Source organism: Silurus meridionalis, chromosome 5 (genome assembly GCF_014805685.1).
Source record: "Silurus meridionalis isolate SWU-2019-XX chromosome 5, ASM1480568v1, whole genome shotgun sequence".
NCBI lineage: Eukaryota > Metazoa > Chordata > Actinopteri > Siluriformes > Siluridae > Silurus > Silurus meridionalis.
The window spans coordinates 29,006,073-29,023,024 of NC_060888.1; the positions used below are offsets into that span (position 1 = coordinate 29,006,073).

Sequence of the window (16,952 nt, forward strand, 5' to 3'; positions counted from 1 at the left end):
CACTGGGTCTTGTTTTGATAAACAGTGGATTCAATTCTTCTTTAGATGATTCTAAACTTTCCAAGTAAGAAGCAAACTACCATCATGCTGTGTCACACATTGTAGTGAAGTGACAAGTTGTACGCTGTTGAATTGTTCAGTGTAAGAAATCGTGGCAAGAGCCGGAGACTATTGTCAGTTTGTAAATTTGTTACGAGGGTGTGTATTGTCACAAGAGTGTGTATGTTTTGAGGGTGTGTATTGTTACGAGGGTGTGTTTGTTATGTGGGTGTGTTTTGCTACGAGGGTGTGTATTATCACGAGGTGTGTATTATTCTGAGGTTGTGTTTGTTACGTGGGTGTGTATTACTACGAGGTGTGTATTATCACGAGGTGTGTATTATTCGAGGTTGTGTTTGTTACGTGGTGTGTATTATCACGAGGTGTGTATTATTACGGTGTGTATTATTATTACGAGGTGTGTTTATGTGGGTGTGTATTATTCACGAGGTGTGTATTATCACGAGGTGTGTATTATTACGGTGTGTATTATTACAAGTGTGTGTTTATTATGTGGTGTGTATTATTACGAGTGTGTATTGTCACGAGGTGTGTATTATCACAGTGTGTTTGTTATGTAGGTGTGTATTATTACGAGTGTGTATTATTACGTGGGTGTGTATTATCACGAGGTGTGTATTATTACAGGTGTGTATTATTATGAGGATGTGTATTATCACAAGGGTGTGTATTATTACGTGGGTGTGTATTGTCACGGTGTGTATTATCACGGTGTGTATTATTATGAGGATGTGTATTATCACGAGTGTGTTTGTTATGTAGGTGTGTATTATTATGAGGATGTGTATTATCACGAGGGTGTGTATTTTCACAAGGTGTGTATTATTACGAGGTGTGTATTATTACGAGGTGTGTTTGTTATGTGGGTGTGTATTGTTACAGTGTGTATTATTACGAGGTGTGTTTATTACGTGGTGTGTATTATTACAGTGTGTATTATCACGAGGGTATGTATTATTACGAGGTGTGTATTATTCACAGTGTGTATTATCACGAGGTGTGTTTGTTACGTGTGTATTGTTATGAGGATGTGTATTATCACGAGGTGTGTATTGTTACGAGGTTGTGTTTGTTACGTGGGTGTGTATTGCTACGAGGGTGTGTATTATCATGAGGGTGTGTATTGTTACGAGGTTGTGTTTGTTACGTGGGTGTGTATTGTCACGAGGGTGTGTATTATCACGAGGGTGTGTATTGTTACGAGGGTGTGTTTGTTACGTGGGTGTGTATTGTTATGAGGATGTGTATTATCACGAGGGTGTGTATTGTTACGAGGTTGTGTTTGTTACGTGGGTGTGTATTGCTACGAGGGTGTGTTTTGCTGGAATGACAGTATGCATACAGTTGTTTTTATAAATAGCAGCAACATCAATAACATGATAAACCATTTTTTTAGCATCAGATTTAGCTTGAAATTTAGCTTGTGGAATAAAAACCCCCAAAAACTGCCATGACATGCACAGAGTTTTTTCTGAATAATTGACTAATTCATTGACAGGCACTTGTTGAAAATAATAGCAGTGTTGAGTTTAATTAGAGAAACTTATAAATTCTGTGAAAAAACAGGTGTCATTAATAATCCTTTATTATAAAAATTTGATCAAATTAGTTTTTGATGAAATATGGACATAAAAGCTATGAAAATATATTTGCACTTTTATCATATATTGCTATTTATTAGAACACAATTGTACGCCTCGAGTGCACGTGAGGGGAATAAAAGGTTTCGTGTTGAATGAATGTAACTCTGTGTCTTTTCACACTGACAGATGAACCTAACACACTGTTCCACTGAACCTCTGCGTGTTTCCTGTCGTTCTCTGCTGCTCCAAATGCTAAAGAAACATCTTGAGAACTCGTTCCGGTCGTGTGTTTGGGCTTAAACTGATTTGTGAGCGAGTGTATTTGCTGCGGTGTGTGTGAGCGGTAATGAGAGAGCACTTTGAAGATCTGGACATTAAGCTTTATAGTTTTGTCTAATATTAGCTCCTGGCATCTCTCACTCTTCTCAAGTAGCAGGCAGAGAATTTAGACATGCTGTATGACATCAAGTGTGTGTATGTGTGTGTGTTAAGAGACAGTGGGTTAATAGCAGGACGTGTTCTTGGAGCATCTCAAAGCAGGAGATGAAGTGAAGATGGCTGAGGAACAGAACGACTCTGCCAAGACAAGACATTTCTTAAAGGATGTGATTTTTCATGGCAAATTTCAAGTGAGTGTGACGCTGAAGGCGCTGGTTTATGTTCCGGACGGGACGTTTAGACGAATCTGATAAATATCGAACCCATTCATTTTGCCTGCATTGTTGCATCGTTCCTCTCATGCAGAACAGAGAGAAGAGCTGCTGGTTATTTCTCCTTTCTTGGTGACTGTATTCACCTGTGTACAACAAGCATGAAGTGGAGCATTTACACCTCAGATAAACAGACCGGGTTTTAAGCAGGTTTGAGGAAAATCTGATAGACATTCGAGTTGAGTCAAATAGAACATTTCTCAGAAATGTGTAGACTAAGTGTGCAGTCGCTCAACTTTTTCTGTTTTACACTTTTAAAGACAAATGTGTGTGCAGGGTTTGAATGAAAGCGCTCGGCTTTTCATGATCTTGTTTGTCTTCATTGTGGCTTTTTGCTGTGGATTAACAGTGAGAGGGAAAAAAATGCAATTTCTTTTTCTTTTTTTAGTCAAGCTTCTTACATTAGCCTTCATTTCATTTGACTTGGAGAAATTCTCACTTGATACCTTTATCACAGAACAAAAAGCCTACGTTTATCAGTGTTCCTCTCGTTTATTTACTGTTTCTAAAACATAACAGAGTGCTGCTGTTTAAATTACCAAAACCCTCATTATATAACAGCTGGTGATTGACAGTGACAGGAGATGAAGCAACTGTTAGAAACTGATGTGCTGAAGGTGGATGAAGATGATCAGTTTTCAGAGGAACTTCTTTTTCGAAAGTTTTTAGTTCTTTGGGTTTGTTTCAGTTGTAATGAAGGAAAAGAAAATCCGCATAGTGTGTGGACATTTTGTGTTACTCTTTGTGCACACACACACACACACACACACACACACACATGCGCACACATACACACACACACACAGCATTTACCTTGTCTTTGCATAAAGCAGAAGTTAATTAATTTGCGATTGAACTGAAATCTGATCATGTGATCCTGAGCATTGGAGTTAATGAGGTTTAGTAATTATTCTGAAGTTATAATAATAAATAATATAATATAATTAAATTATAGTGAAATATGAACTAGAAACACATTTCTCTTTTACACACACACACACACACACACACACACACACACACACACAGATGTTTGTGCCTGCTCTCTCTCCAGCTGCTGAATTCTCTGACTCCGGACGAAAGCTCGCGCTGTGGTTTTGGTTTGTACTGCAGTGATGGACAGCGGCGTGTGGATTACGTCCTCACCTACCAGATCAAAAAGCCTGGCAGCTCACGTCGCCACTCGTCCCGTCTCACGGACAATGTGCTAACACGCAGCCTGCGCCGGTCATGTGACCCTGAACCAGGCGTCACCGATCAACATGACGTCGACAAGCGTCTACGGCGTGAGGAGTTCGAGAACAACCTGAGGGAGATGGGGCTGGAGCTGGAGAGGGACGAAGACGTGAGTGTGTGTATTGCATGGTTGTGTGTACTGTATAGTTGTATTTATTGTGTGATTGTGTTTATTGTGTATTTGTGTGTATTGTTGTGTGATTGTGTGCCATGTGAAAGATTATATTGATTATTTCCATACATGTGCATGTTGCTTCTCACACACACTGTCAGATAGTTTGCTGATGTGAGCAGAAAAGCAGCTGTCAGTGGGATCAGTTGGACTTCAGCTATGTATATCAGTGGTGTGTGAAGCGAAGGGTCACTCAGCCATTAGCTGGGATCAAGTTCCTCGTGTGTTCTTTGTGCTGCTTTGATCTCCTTAGAACTGCAGGCATTTAGTAGTTCATTCTGATTGGTGCATTGTGTAACAGTCACTAAATCAACATTTATCTCATAATTGTTTACAGAAACAAAAACTTTCTGTTCAGCTCCACCACTCATCTACATATTACAGCCTTAAATTCTTAAGGAATGAAAGAGATTTAGATTTTAAAAACACATCTTTATTTAATTACCACCAAAATTTACAAAATCACTTTCACTTTCACTTTTCACAATGAAACCTGCAACACTGTAATGCAAAAGATTCCACATCGTTCATTTACTTATAATATTTATATTTAAAAACAACTCGAGATTGAAAAGGGGGCATAAAAAGAGATACTACATCCAGACTACTACATCTGATACTGATATACTATCTGAGATAAAACCTCAGAGATATGTCTCAGTTTTTTAATCCAGAGCCACATGGCCTCGATACAAGACCTGGTGCACCTGATAATCAACCGAACCAGTTCCATCAAATGCTCAAGGATTCTGTACAAGGATTCTGTCCTTTCTGTCCCAGTATAGGTAAAAAGACTCATGTTTTATAAACTACACACTAAAAGAGAGGTATTTTTTAAATGCATCTTCTTATAGTCCAACACAAACAAAGAACTGTCCAGTCTAAGTTCATCAAATCTCTGCAGGATTATCTGGGCCTCTGTCCTCCATATCAAGTCCTGTTAAGAGTGTCTGGTTCTACAGGATTACTACAGTAATTCTTGACCCCACTTCTTTTTGTAGAAAGAGTTCACTTTGGGGAACTCAGTGGAGATCCAAATGTCTACTAAATTTGCTTGCATCTTAAAAAGAAAATCTTGAGGTGCTTCCATGCAAGATAATTTGATTGCCTCAGCTGGGTGGCTTAAATTATTAGTTATTATACTTGTTTAACATTTGTTCAATTGCTAAGAATAGAGCATTCCAGATCTTTGTGTAATATCTCTGTTAACTTGGGCACTGATTTTTAGCTGAGATTTCAATGTCCTGTTATAGCTCTTTTATCATTCCAGTAAAGCCAAGGACAAAGCCAAAAGCATCGAAAGTGTTCCAGATGTACTGATGTTCTGCTCTATCGAATGCTTTTTCCTGGTCCACAGACAGAAGACACAAATTAAAACCCAACAGTCTAGACAGCTCTTAAATAGCCCAAACAAGAACTCCATTACCTGAGATAGTCCTACTAGGCACATAATATGTCTGGTCAGAATAAATGACCTGCCCCATCACCACCTTCAGCCTGTTTGGTCCTAGAGCTGGATTTTGAAGTCAGAGCACAGAAGACAGGTCACAGGTCAGAAGTTCTAAATCTCTTGCTGCTTGCCATTTTTGGTACATACATTCACTGCTTTCACTCCACTAGGCTCTTATTCAGAACTGCCAAGAAATCCTCACCCAAGCACCCTCAGAAAGTTCTATATATCTCAGCTCGAAGCCAATCAATGCCAGGGGTCTTTCCACCCTCATTTGTCTGCAGAGCTTTATAAAACATTTTGTTCTTACTGGGCAGTAGGTTCTGTGTGGGTACATGAGCCATGTGTGGGCAGGTGGGCCCTGTTTGGGTAGATGGGCCCTGTGTGGGCAGGTGGGTTCTGTTTAGGCAGATAAGCCCTGTGTGGGAAGGTGGGCCCTGTGTGGGCAGATTGGCTCTGTTTTGTAATGTAGACCTGTCTCCTGAAGGATAGCTTAGTTTGAGTGTTTCACTTTTACTGGTTGGTGTAGACTTTCAACTTGAATGGCTTGTGTAGAGAGCAGGTTGGCAGGCATATACGCCTCTTTCACTCAGATGCTGTTGTCAATTACTTTATTTACCAAACACACACACACACACACACACACACACACACACACACACACACACACACATACACACAAAAGAAAGGAAATGAGAGAGAATGAGAGAGAGAGAGAGAGAGAGAGAGAGAGAGAGAGAGAGAGAGAGTTGGTTAGAGTATAATATGAAAGTAATTCACTGAAGTTGAACTGTTTAGATTCTAAATAAAAACATTCGCTATCACAGCGGGTTTATTGTCATTTTCTGGGATTTTATTTGACTGACATTTTCAAACATGCTAATGTTCCGTTATTTTTCCACATCACACACTGCACTGTGGATTCACATACTTTCAAAACACACTCTTTTTAGCTGTGCACATAGATGTTCAGGTTAAATCACGTCAATGTTCCTTTCCAGATGTTTACACAAACTCTCCAGCACCAGGAACAGGAAGACACACTTAATCCAAGAAGAAAAAATATTTGTAAGATAAGGGGATATACTGAATCTGCACGCTGGCATGCAGCTGCGTTTTCTGACTGCACTGCTCTCTACATCATACAATAAATGATCAACTCTGTGTGTGTGTTCGGGGTACAGTCACAGGGTCCAGTGTACAGTCACATGGTTTGGGGTACAGACACAGGGTTTGGGGTACAGTCTCAAAATTTGGGGTGCAGTCACGGGGTTTAGGGTACAGTCGCAGGGTTCGGGCTACAGTCGTGGGGTTCAGGGTACAGTCGCGGGGTTTGGGGTACATCGCGGGGTTCGGGGTACAGTCGTGGGGTTCGGGGTACAGTTGCACCATAATTACTAAACAAAATGTAAATTAATAATGCAGGAGATATTAATATATTGTAAGTGGTGTAGATTGTCTGTGCTGCACCATTTCTTCACTGCATACAAATAAACAAATGTTTGTCTGAGCTTGAGTTTGCATGATGTTTCCAGAGTAGTGTTTTACTGCTGGTTTTGTGCTCTTGTATTTCAGACTAAGACCCCTGGTGTGGGCTTTGTGAAGATTCATGCTCCATGGCATGTTCTTTGTCGAGAAGCAGAGTTCATGAAGCTCAAGATGCCAACAAAAAAAGTATGCTGGTGTTATGAATCTCTTCGGTCTTTTTTTGTACAAAGATGTCGCATCCCTATTTCTCCTCTGTCCTTCCATTGTCTTGTGTAATACGGTTTTGAAAGACAGTTCTATCAGAGCTATCATACTGAGGAGATAAACTGTGTTTAAGGTGTACGAGGTGAAGCAAAATGGAAACCTCATGGAGAAAATCAACACGTTTATTTATAAAGTGACAGATCCTCTGCACCCGAACGTGGAGGAGAACCGGGTAGAGAACGTGAAGCACCTCTCCTACCCGTTCTCCAGAGAGAAACAGCACCTGTAAGTGAAGGCTCTCTTTTATCAGCACTAAGATCTTTAACTCACTTCACCAGAACAGGGTTAAACTCTGCCAGATGAATTTGGGTTTTCTGTCAGTTTACTGTTTCAAGAACACAGGATTTTAGAGAAAATCTATTTGTAACACAGTGATCCAGATGTGAGTGATATTTAGACTTTCATCTTTTTTGTTAATATTTATTTTAGGAATTACAGCCACATTTTACGAAGTGCCTCCTTTTTTACAGGCTCAAAAGAAATCTTGACTGATGAGTAGCCTAATGGCCAGTTTTGTTTTTATCTTAGGACAGATTGAGCAACTTAGGATCAAATTTAGCAACTTGATACATTTTTTAAAAACAGTGAGTCTTTACACTGGTGAATAAATCTGCTTTTACAACATTAAAAGTCAGGAACATTGTTCATGAACGTAAATACAGGGAATTAACTTAAAACTCTATGAACTCTCAAGAATAGAAAAATTTGACTTTTGTGTCACTGTCAAAATATTTCTGGACCAGACACATAATGTAATAATGACATTTTTGTGCAGGTTTGATTTGTTGGACAGGGATTCGTTTTTCGACAGCAAGACAAGAAGTTCAATAGTAAGTTGCTGCATTTTTTATAAAATGCTGCCTATCGTGTGCTCTGTGTGAACAAAAAGTTCCAATGAAAAGTTATTTATTAATGGAAAAATATAATTTATAATATAGTTGTACTACTTTATTTACATTAATTCCTTTATTCAAATGTATTCAGTATATATTAGTCTTTTAAACTCTGTAGGTGGTTCTTTAATCCAGTAGGATAATGTGAGTTGCTCAAAGATACAGAGATGAAATAACTGCTAGTCAGACAGACAGACAGATAGATGATGTTTATTTAGCGTAAAATATTCTGTAAATATTTTCCATGAAACATTTTTTAGCTCTTTGTCTCTCACTCAGGATGTTTATGTTGTTCTGCTTTGTTGCAGGTGTTTGAGGTTTTGAAGAGGGCAAAATGCACAAAGTCGAAGTTTAGTATGGGTGAGTGTATCTGCTCTTCATGTAGAATGGAACAAACACTGCTTTAATGCTGCAGTGGCTGAATGATAAAAATCTAATTGTAACTGTATTTCTATTAGGAATAACAAGTCTTTTGGGCAGTGGTGCGTATCTGGCTGCGTATCCACTACACGACGTGAGTCCGATACACAAAAACCTGTCTGCATTTTGTTTAAATGTGTGTGTATAAAGTGATTTAAGTTGTGTTTCCTTATAGGGTGATATAGATGGGGAAAATGCACAACCAAATGACAGGAAGGTAAGTAATGAAAGCACACCCAAACACACACACACACAAACACACACACACACGGGTGGTTAACATTAGTGTGTTATATTCAGTAAATCTTTATCTATTAATTATTATTGATTATAGTGATATAATGAATATTGATTGTATTGATTTATTATTTAAAATGATAATTATAATAAGACTGATTTATATATAAGACTGAATTATATCTGCAGACACGAATGCATACATGGAATATAAACTTTGTCCTTACAGACATTAAACAATACCATATACAGTACACAGGGACATGAGCTGCACTAAAATCTAAAACATGATTACTGTGAAGTAGAACTGATTTACTACTGCAGGGGTGGCCAACCAGTCAGAGACCGAGAGCCACATTTTTGACCGTGTTACCGCAAAGAGCCACATCATACACATGGGCACACATGAACATCACCCATCCCTTCCTCTTACACACACACACACACACACACACACACACACACACACACTCTGCTCAGCCAGATTTATTGTAAATGTCACACACCAACATAATGACAGAAATTGACTGCTACAGTTCTAAGACCACAGGACAGTAATTTTCAACAAAGAACATTGTGTGCACTGTCTCACACACACAAACTCTTAGTTTAACCAAGTCCACAAACAAAAATATAATAATTTACAATAGCGTTTTCTTTTACTATGCATGTTACTTAGTGGGACTTTTGGCATTCCTTGCCTTGAACAATCCTCTTCAAATCTGCCTCGTATTCCGCTGTTGCCACTCGAAGCAATTCTTTCACATGAGTGTCAGTCAGAACAGATCGATGCTTTGATTTCACGTGTTTCAGGGTAAAAAAACAAGGACTTGGTGGGTTTTTTATGTGTGTTCACTTCGCTTGAGTTCAATACGGTATTTTTGTCAAATGCGCATGTGCGTGAGATGAATATACCGCAGGGGGGGGGCAATTAATTATTACAAGGGGCCACATGAGAAACCTGAATTGTGTCAGAGGGCCACACCAACGATAATAATTTAGGGATGCACAAAAATGAAAATTCAATTCAAAAGGCAATGAAAGCCATAATTTTGTGTGTTCTGCCTTTTGCCTTGGCACCATCACTGGAAAACTGTCCTGCCTTTTCAAAAACGTCCTCTACAGACGGAGTGCGCATGCTCGGATTGACTTTACTTTTCTGCGCCGCGTTCTTCTCATATTTAGAAGGAAATCGTGATGTTTGGATTACAGCTGATAAATGAAACCTGACTTGGAGAAACTCTTTGCAGATACACCCCCCTCTTGAAATTTCAGCATTGCATGTTTTGCACATCGCTCTCCGCACACCGCAGACATGTTGCTCTTATCCAGATAACCGTGTGCTGCTGCGCTTTTTTATTGCGCCATTACAATTGTGTTTCTGCGTGTTGTTTCGGTGATTTAGGTATTTCCGAAAATTCTCGGTGCATCCCTGTAATTTATGATTGGCCTCATGCCAAGGTCTGATATACCGCAAAGTTTCCCAGTAGGGGCAAGCTCATTTAAGTCTTAAAATACCGTATTGAACGTAAGCAAAGCGAACACGCACATTAAAAATCAAACACACAAAAATCGATATGAACGTAAGAGCCACATGAAACCGGCCAAAGAGCCGCATGCGGCTCGCGAGCCGCGGGTTGGCCACCCCTGTACTACTGTATCTGTTGCACTGTTAGTTACTCAGGCTTTTTTAGGTTGATTGCAGGGAAGCAACTGCTGAAGGGAAGGAGTTCTAACTGGTGTTGGGGGGGGTGCTACTGGAATGGTCTTTTCAAATCAGCAGGAGAAATTGTTCAGGCTGTTGGCCAGCTGGAGCTGAAGTCATTATTACAGTTAATGATGCTCTGAAGGACCTTCCAGGCTGATGCTGGATCAATGACTGAGAATTGCTTCCTAACCCTAACCCGTGTGAATCTCACATGGACGATCGTGAAAAGAGATTGATTTACACTCTTAAGATAATTGAGACTCCTGCACTGAATGAAAAGAGATAAAAAGGCATCGGTAGCAGCTCTTGTTTATTACCGTATGAACATTTATTCAGTGTGCTGTCTGGAGTGAAGGCGCTGAGCCACATTTCACTCAAACCGAGTGAAGCAGCACGTGAGAATTCTTTATGGAGTTAAATGTATTATAAAGCATGAAAGCCACCTGAGAAGAGTTGCACCTGTGCACCGGCTCACTGCTCATGTTGGCAAATGTTTACATCTCAGAAAAGATTCGAGGATAGATTAATGTCCTAATAATTTAAACAATAATAACAATAATGTTTTATATTCAGTAATTGCTCTTCATGATAGTGTGTGTGTGTGTGTGTGTGTGTGTGTGTGTGTGTGTGTGTGTGTGTGTTTCAGCTACTATATGAAGAGTGGGCAAGTTACAGTGTTTTTTATAAATACCAACCCATTGGCCTGATCAGGTAATAAAGTATAAATAATAAAGTATAGAGATACATTTATGATGCTAGAATATATATTTGTAATTTATTTATTTCTGAAAAGCTGCTTTTTTAGACATTATTATTTATAATTTATTATTATTATTATTATTATTATTATGATATTTATAATATTTATAATATCATATGGAAAGGAATGTTGATGTTTGAGTCTCTATTATCATTCATAAACAGAATATATTTATTCAGCGTAATATGACACACTGATCTGTCTCATGTCCATCTGTCTTTCTCACGACAGGAAGTACTTTGGGGAGAAAATCGGTCTTTACTTTGCCTGGCTGGGAGTTTATACCCAAATGCTGATTCCTGCCTCTCTGGTGGGAGTGTTTGTGTTTCTGTATGGCTGTGTTACTGTTGATGATGATGTCCCAAGGTCAGTGTTAATATAATGATATTTATTATAGAATTTTATCACCGCATTATATGCGTTAAGCTGCTCTGAGACAATGTTTATTATTAAAAGCTTGAATTGAATTGAATTAACCTCTAACACTAACTTGGATGCCAAATAATGCTTTATTAATAGCTCTAAGTGTATATGTACTTAAAATGAATATTTATATCATATAATAAAATAATGAGTACTAATAAAGTAATATTTATAAAATCATGTAATATTCAGAGCACAATAGTAGATCTGTCAGATGATACTTTCGCTAAGAGATTTAGTCGACAAGTTGATGATTTTGAGGAGGAAATAAGTGAAACTATGTTCTGCTTTTGTCTGATTTTTAATATTATATTATTAGAATGTGGAATTATTAATGTTGTGCTTCTATTCTTAGTCACCTTTTGCTACAATATTGAATAAAAATCGAGGATTATGTTATTATTCTCTATTCTGGTGGAGAGTCATGCGTCTAGCAGCACTAAGAGATTCTATTCTCCCTACACGATGTGTGAAATGCTTCAGATTCGCTCTGCTTTTACATTTATATTTATACAAAACCTCCATTTTTTCAACAGTCTACAGGCATGTGTAAAACTCACAAAACTTCTGAATGACACTTATTTGTGTTTAAATATTAATGTTTTAACTTCAGTAATAAGCCACAGCACAGTTACATGATCGAGATAATAGAATAGAAATCATTCGATTTAACAGATCAAAATGTTTTTTTTCGCCAAAAATCAAACATTCTCTTTATTGTGGTAAAGTTTCTCAAGAAAGCTCTCCCTCTTTCTCTCCCTCTCTTCCTCTTTCCCTCTTTCTCTACCTCTTTCTCTCCCTCTTTCCCTCTTTCCCTCTTTCCCTCTTTCTCTCCCTCTTTCTCTCCCTCTCACTCTCTTTCTCTCTTTCTCTCTCCTCCTTCTCTCTCTCTCTCCCTCTTTCTCTCTCTCTCTCTCTTCTCTCTCTCTCTCTCTTTTCTCTTTCTCTCTCTCTTTCTCTCTCTCTCTCTCCTCTCTCTATCTCATTTTCCTCTCTCTCTCTCTTTCTCTCTCTCTCTCTTTCTCTCTCCTGTTTCTCTTCCCCCCCTTACCTCTCTCCCCTCTCTCTCTCTCTCTCTCCTCTTTCTCTCCCCCTCTCTCTCTTACCTCTCTCTCTCTCTCCTTGCTCTCTCTTTCTCTCTCTCTTTCTCTCCCCTCTTTCTCTCTCTCTCTTTCTCCCCTCTCTCTCTTTCTCTCTCTCCCTGTTTCTCTCTCTCCTCTCTCCCCCTCTTTCTCCCCTCTCTCTCTCTTACCTCTCTCCCCTCTCTCTATCTCTCTCTCTCCTCTTTCTCCCCTCTCTCTCTTACCTCTCTCTCTCTCCTTGCTCTCTCTTTCTCTCTCTCTTTCTCTCCCTCTTTCTCTCTCCTCTTTCTCACTCTCTTTCTTTCTCCTTCTCTCTCCCTGTTTCTCTTACTCCCTTTTCTCTCTCTTTCTTAATCTGTCTCACTTTCTCTCTCTCTCTTTCTGCTGTTGTTGTTTGGCAGTAATCATAAAAAGAGCTGTAATTGTCACGTCTCAAAATATCACATTAGCACACAGACGTGTTTCTTGTTATTGTTCTGTGTGAACATCTCATCATTCACACTCTCACCATCCTCCTGCAGCGTGTACTGTTTACATGGCAACTGTGTGTGTGTGTGTGTGTGTGTGTGTGTGTGTGTGTGTGTGTGTGTGTGTGTGTGTGTGTGTGTGTGTGTGTGTGTGTGTGATTAGTCAGGACACCCTGGCCAGGTTCACACCGCCTGATTGCTAAAACATGCATCGCAGGTAGAGAGAACAATTACAAAACATTTTAGCATGAGTTATACAATGAAAACACACACATATATAGTGTTTGTGTGTCCACACACACACACACACACACACACACACACACACACACACACACACAGAGCTCAGATTGAACCCTAACCAGTGTCCAAACCATCTCAATCTCGCCTCCCTCACCTTGTCACCAAAACATGCTACATGTGCTGTCCCTCTAATAAACTCATTTCTAATCTTGTCCATCCTCGTCACTCCCAACGAAAACCTTAACATCTTCAGCTCTGCTACCTCCAGCTCCACCTCCTGTCTTTTACTCAATGCCACTGTCTCTAATCCATACAACATCGCAGGTCTCACCACAGTCCTATAAACTTTCCCTTTCATTCTTGCAGATACCCTACTATCACAAATCACTCCTGTCACTCTTCTCCACCCACTCCACCCTGCCTGCACTCTTTTCTTTACTTCTCTAACACACTCTCCATTACTTTGCACTGTTGACCCCAGGTACCTGAACTCCTCCACCTTCTCCACCCCTTCTCCCTGCAACCGCACCCCTCCACTGCCCTCCCTCTCATTCACACACATGTACTCTGTCTTACTCCTACTAACTTTCATTCCCCTTCTCTCCAGCGCATATCTCCACCTCTCCAGGCTCTTCTCAACCTGCTCTCTACTCTCACCACAAATCACAATATCATCTGCAAACATCATGGTCCAGGGAGACTCCTGTCTGACCTCGTCCGTCAACCTGTCCATCACCACTGCAAACAGGAAAGGGCTCAGGGCCGATCCTTGATGCAGTCCAACCTTCACCCTGAACCAGTCTGTCGTACCTACTGCACACTTCACTGCCGTCACACTGTCCTCATACATGTCCTGCACCACCCTCACATACTTCTCTGACACACCTGACTTCCTCATACAATACCACAACTCCTCTCTTGGCACTCTGTCGTACGCTTTCTCTAAATCCACAAATACACAATGCAATTCCTTCTGTCCTTCTCTATACTTCTCCATCAACATCCTCAAAGCAAATAAGGCATCTGTGGTGCTCTTCCTCGGCATGAAACCATACTGTTGCTCACAAATGGTCACCTCTTCTCTCAGCCTGGCTTCCACTACTCTTTCCCATAACTTTATGGTGTGACTGATCAACTTAATTTTCCTGTAATTACTGCAGGTCTGCACATCTTCCTTGTTCTTAAAAATCGGTACCAGCACACTCCATCTCCATTCCTCAGGCATCCTCTCCTTGTCCAAAATCCTGTTAAACAATCTTGTTAAAAAAACTCCACTGCCATCTCACCTAAACATCTCTATGCTTCTACCGGTATGTCATCTGGTCCAACCGTCTTTCCATTCTTCATCCTCTTAATCGCTGCTCTCACTTCCTCCTTACTAATCCTATCTACATCCTGCTTCACCAACTCCACATCCTCCAACCTTCTCTCTGTGATTTTCCTCATTCATCAGCTGCTCAAAATACTCCCTCCATCTTCTCAACACACTCTTCTTACTAGTCAACACATTTTAATCTCCATCCTTTATTGCTCTAACTTGCAGCACATCCTTTCCAGCTCGGTCCCTCTGCCTGGCCAATCGGTATAAATTCTTTCTCCTTCCTTAGTGTCCAACTTCTTATACAGCTCCTCATATGCCTTTTCCTTGGCTTTTGCCACATCCCTCTTCACCTGCTGCTGCATCTCCTTGTACTCCTGTCTACTTTTCTCATCACTCTGTCGATCCCAATTCTGTTTTGCCAACCTCTTTCCCTAATGCTCTCCTGCACTTCCTCATTCCACCACCACGTCTCCTTGTCTTGCTTTCTATTTCCAGATGTCACACCAAGTACTTTTCTAGCTGCCTCCCTCATCACTCCTGCAGTAGTTGCCCAATCATCCGGCACCTCTTCACCACCACTAAGACCCTGTCTGACCTCTTCCCTGAACCTCACACTACACTCTTCCTCCTTCAGTTTCCACCATCTTATTCTTCTTTCAATCCTTACTTTCCTCCTCTTCTTCTTCGCCTCCAAAACCATCCTACAGACCACCATCCGATGCTGTCTAGCTACACTGTCCCCGCCAACACCTTACAGTCTCAATCTCCTTCAGGTTGCATCTCCTGCATAGCACATAGTCCACCTGTGTGCACCTTCCTCCACTCTTATCGTCACCCTATGATCCTCCTTCTTCTTAAAATACGTGTTCACCACTGCCATTTCCATCCTTTTAGCAAAATCTACCACCATCTGCCCTTCCACATTCCTCTCCTTAAAACCATACCTACCCATCACCTCCTCATCACCTCTGTTCCCTTCACCTACATGCCCATTAAAGTCTGCCCCAATCACCAATCGTTCTTTCCTAGGTACACCATCTACCACTTCATCTAATTCACTCCAGAATCTTTCCTTTTCCTCCATCTCACAGCCAACTTGTGGAGCATAGGCACTGATGACATTTATCATCATCCTTCAACTTCCACCTTCACGATCATCACCCTATCAGAAACTCTCTTCACCTCTACTACACTCTTACTGTACTCTTCCTTCAGAATCACCCCTACACCATTTCTCTTCCCATCCACACCATGATAAAACAGTTTAAACCCACCTCCAATGTTCCTGGCCTTACTCCCTTTCCACTTGGTCTCCTGAACACACAGCATATCTACCTTTCTCCTCTCCATCATATCAGCTACCTCTCTCCCTTTACCCGTCATAGTACCAACATTTAATGTACCAACCCGAACCTCTACTCTCCTACACTGCTCCTTTTCCTGCCGTCTCTGTAGACGTCTTCCTCCTCTCCTTCTCCTCCTTCGGCCAACAGTAGCCCAATTTCCACCGGTACCCTGTCGGCTAACGATACCTGTGGCGGTCGTTGTTAACCCGGGCCTCGACCGATCCGGTATGAAATTGTCATTTGTGATCCGCATATTTGATTTGGCATATGTTTTACGCTGGATGCCCTTCCTAACGCAACCCTCCCCATTTACCCGGGCTTGGGACCGGCACTAAGAGTGCACTGGCTTGTGCCCCCCTAATGGCTGGGTTAGACAACTATGTAACACCACTTTTATAAAAAGGGGACTGAGGGGACTGAGGGGACTGATTCCCACTTACTGTTTCCAATGTTGATTCTGTTTTATAAAAAACTATGTAACACCACTTTTATAAAACAGAATCAACATTGGAAACAGTAAGTGGGAATCAGTCCCCTCAGTCCCCTCAGGTGCATCAGTGCACATCTGCATGTTTCTATTGCATCTGTGTCTTCCATATCCAGCACTGAATACTTTGTGTTTTATAAATAAAAAAAAATGCTTTTTTTTAGTTTTAGAAATCTTCCTATTTTTGTTTAAGGGATTTTCACCTACTTTTAATTGCAGAACACTTCTACATCTGCTCATAGACTTTTAGTTATGATCAAGTCAGGGGACTGTGAGGGCCAAAGCAAAAGTGTTAGGGATTTTAAATATATATATGATGTTGAGATGTTCATTGGGAGTGATGACGATGGACAGGATTAGAAATGAGTTTATTAGAGAGACAGCGCATGTAGGACGTTTTGGAGACAAGGTGAGGGAGGTGAGATTGAGATGGTTTGGACATGTGCAGAGGAGGGACATGGGGTATATCAGTAGGAGAATGTTGAGGATGGAGCCACCAGGAAGGAGGAAAAGAGGAAGAACAAGGAGGAGTTTTATGGATGTGGTGAAGTAAGACATGCAGGTAGTTGGTTTGATAGAGGAAGATCTAGAGGACAAGGGAT

At 40.6% G+C, this 16,952-nt stretch overlaps 1 protein-coding gene across 7 annotated transcripts in view; it reads left to right on the forward strand.

The window, feature by feature from the left end:
• The window catches only part of LOC124386371 (anoctamin-1), a 54,970-nt gene that overhangs the window by 18,015 nt on the left and 20,003 nt on the right, over window positions 1-16,952 (forward strand). For 2 of the 7 annotated variants that reach the window (XM_046850169.1, XM_046850172.1), the window contains exons 3-11: window positions 3,408-3,704; window positions 6,787-6,885; window positions 7,037-7,188; window positions 7,739-7,793; window positions 8,165-8,216; window positions 8,315-8,370; window positions 8,452-8,493; window positions 10,868-10,932; window positions 11,213-11,347. In XM_046850169.1, the coding sequence (XP_046706125.1) occupies window positions 3,408-3,704; window positions 6,787-6,885; window positions 7,037-7,188; window positions 7,739-7,793; window positions 8,165-8,216; window positions 8,315-8,370; window positions 8,452-8,493; window positions 10,868-10,932; window positions 11,213-11,347 (953 nt within the window). Of the gene's footprint in view, window positions 1-1,971; window positions 1,987-2,135; window positions 2,273-3,407; window positions 3,705-6,786; window positions 6,886-7,036; window positions 7,189-7,738; window positions 7,794-8,164; window positions 8,217-8,314; window positions 8,371-8,451; window positions 8,494-10,867; window positions 10,933-11,212; window positions 11,348-16,952 lie in introns of those variants that run through there. The other 5 variants (XM_046850170.1, XM_046850173.1, XM_046850175.1 and 2 more) reach the window with 4 other exon arrangements.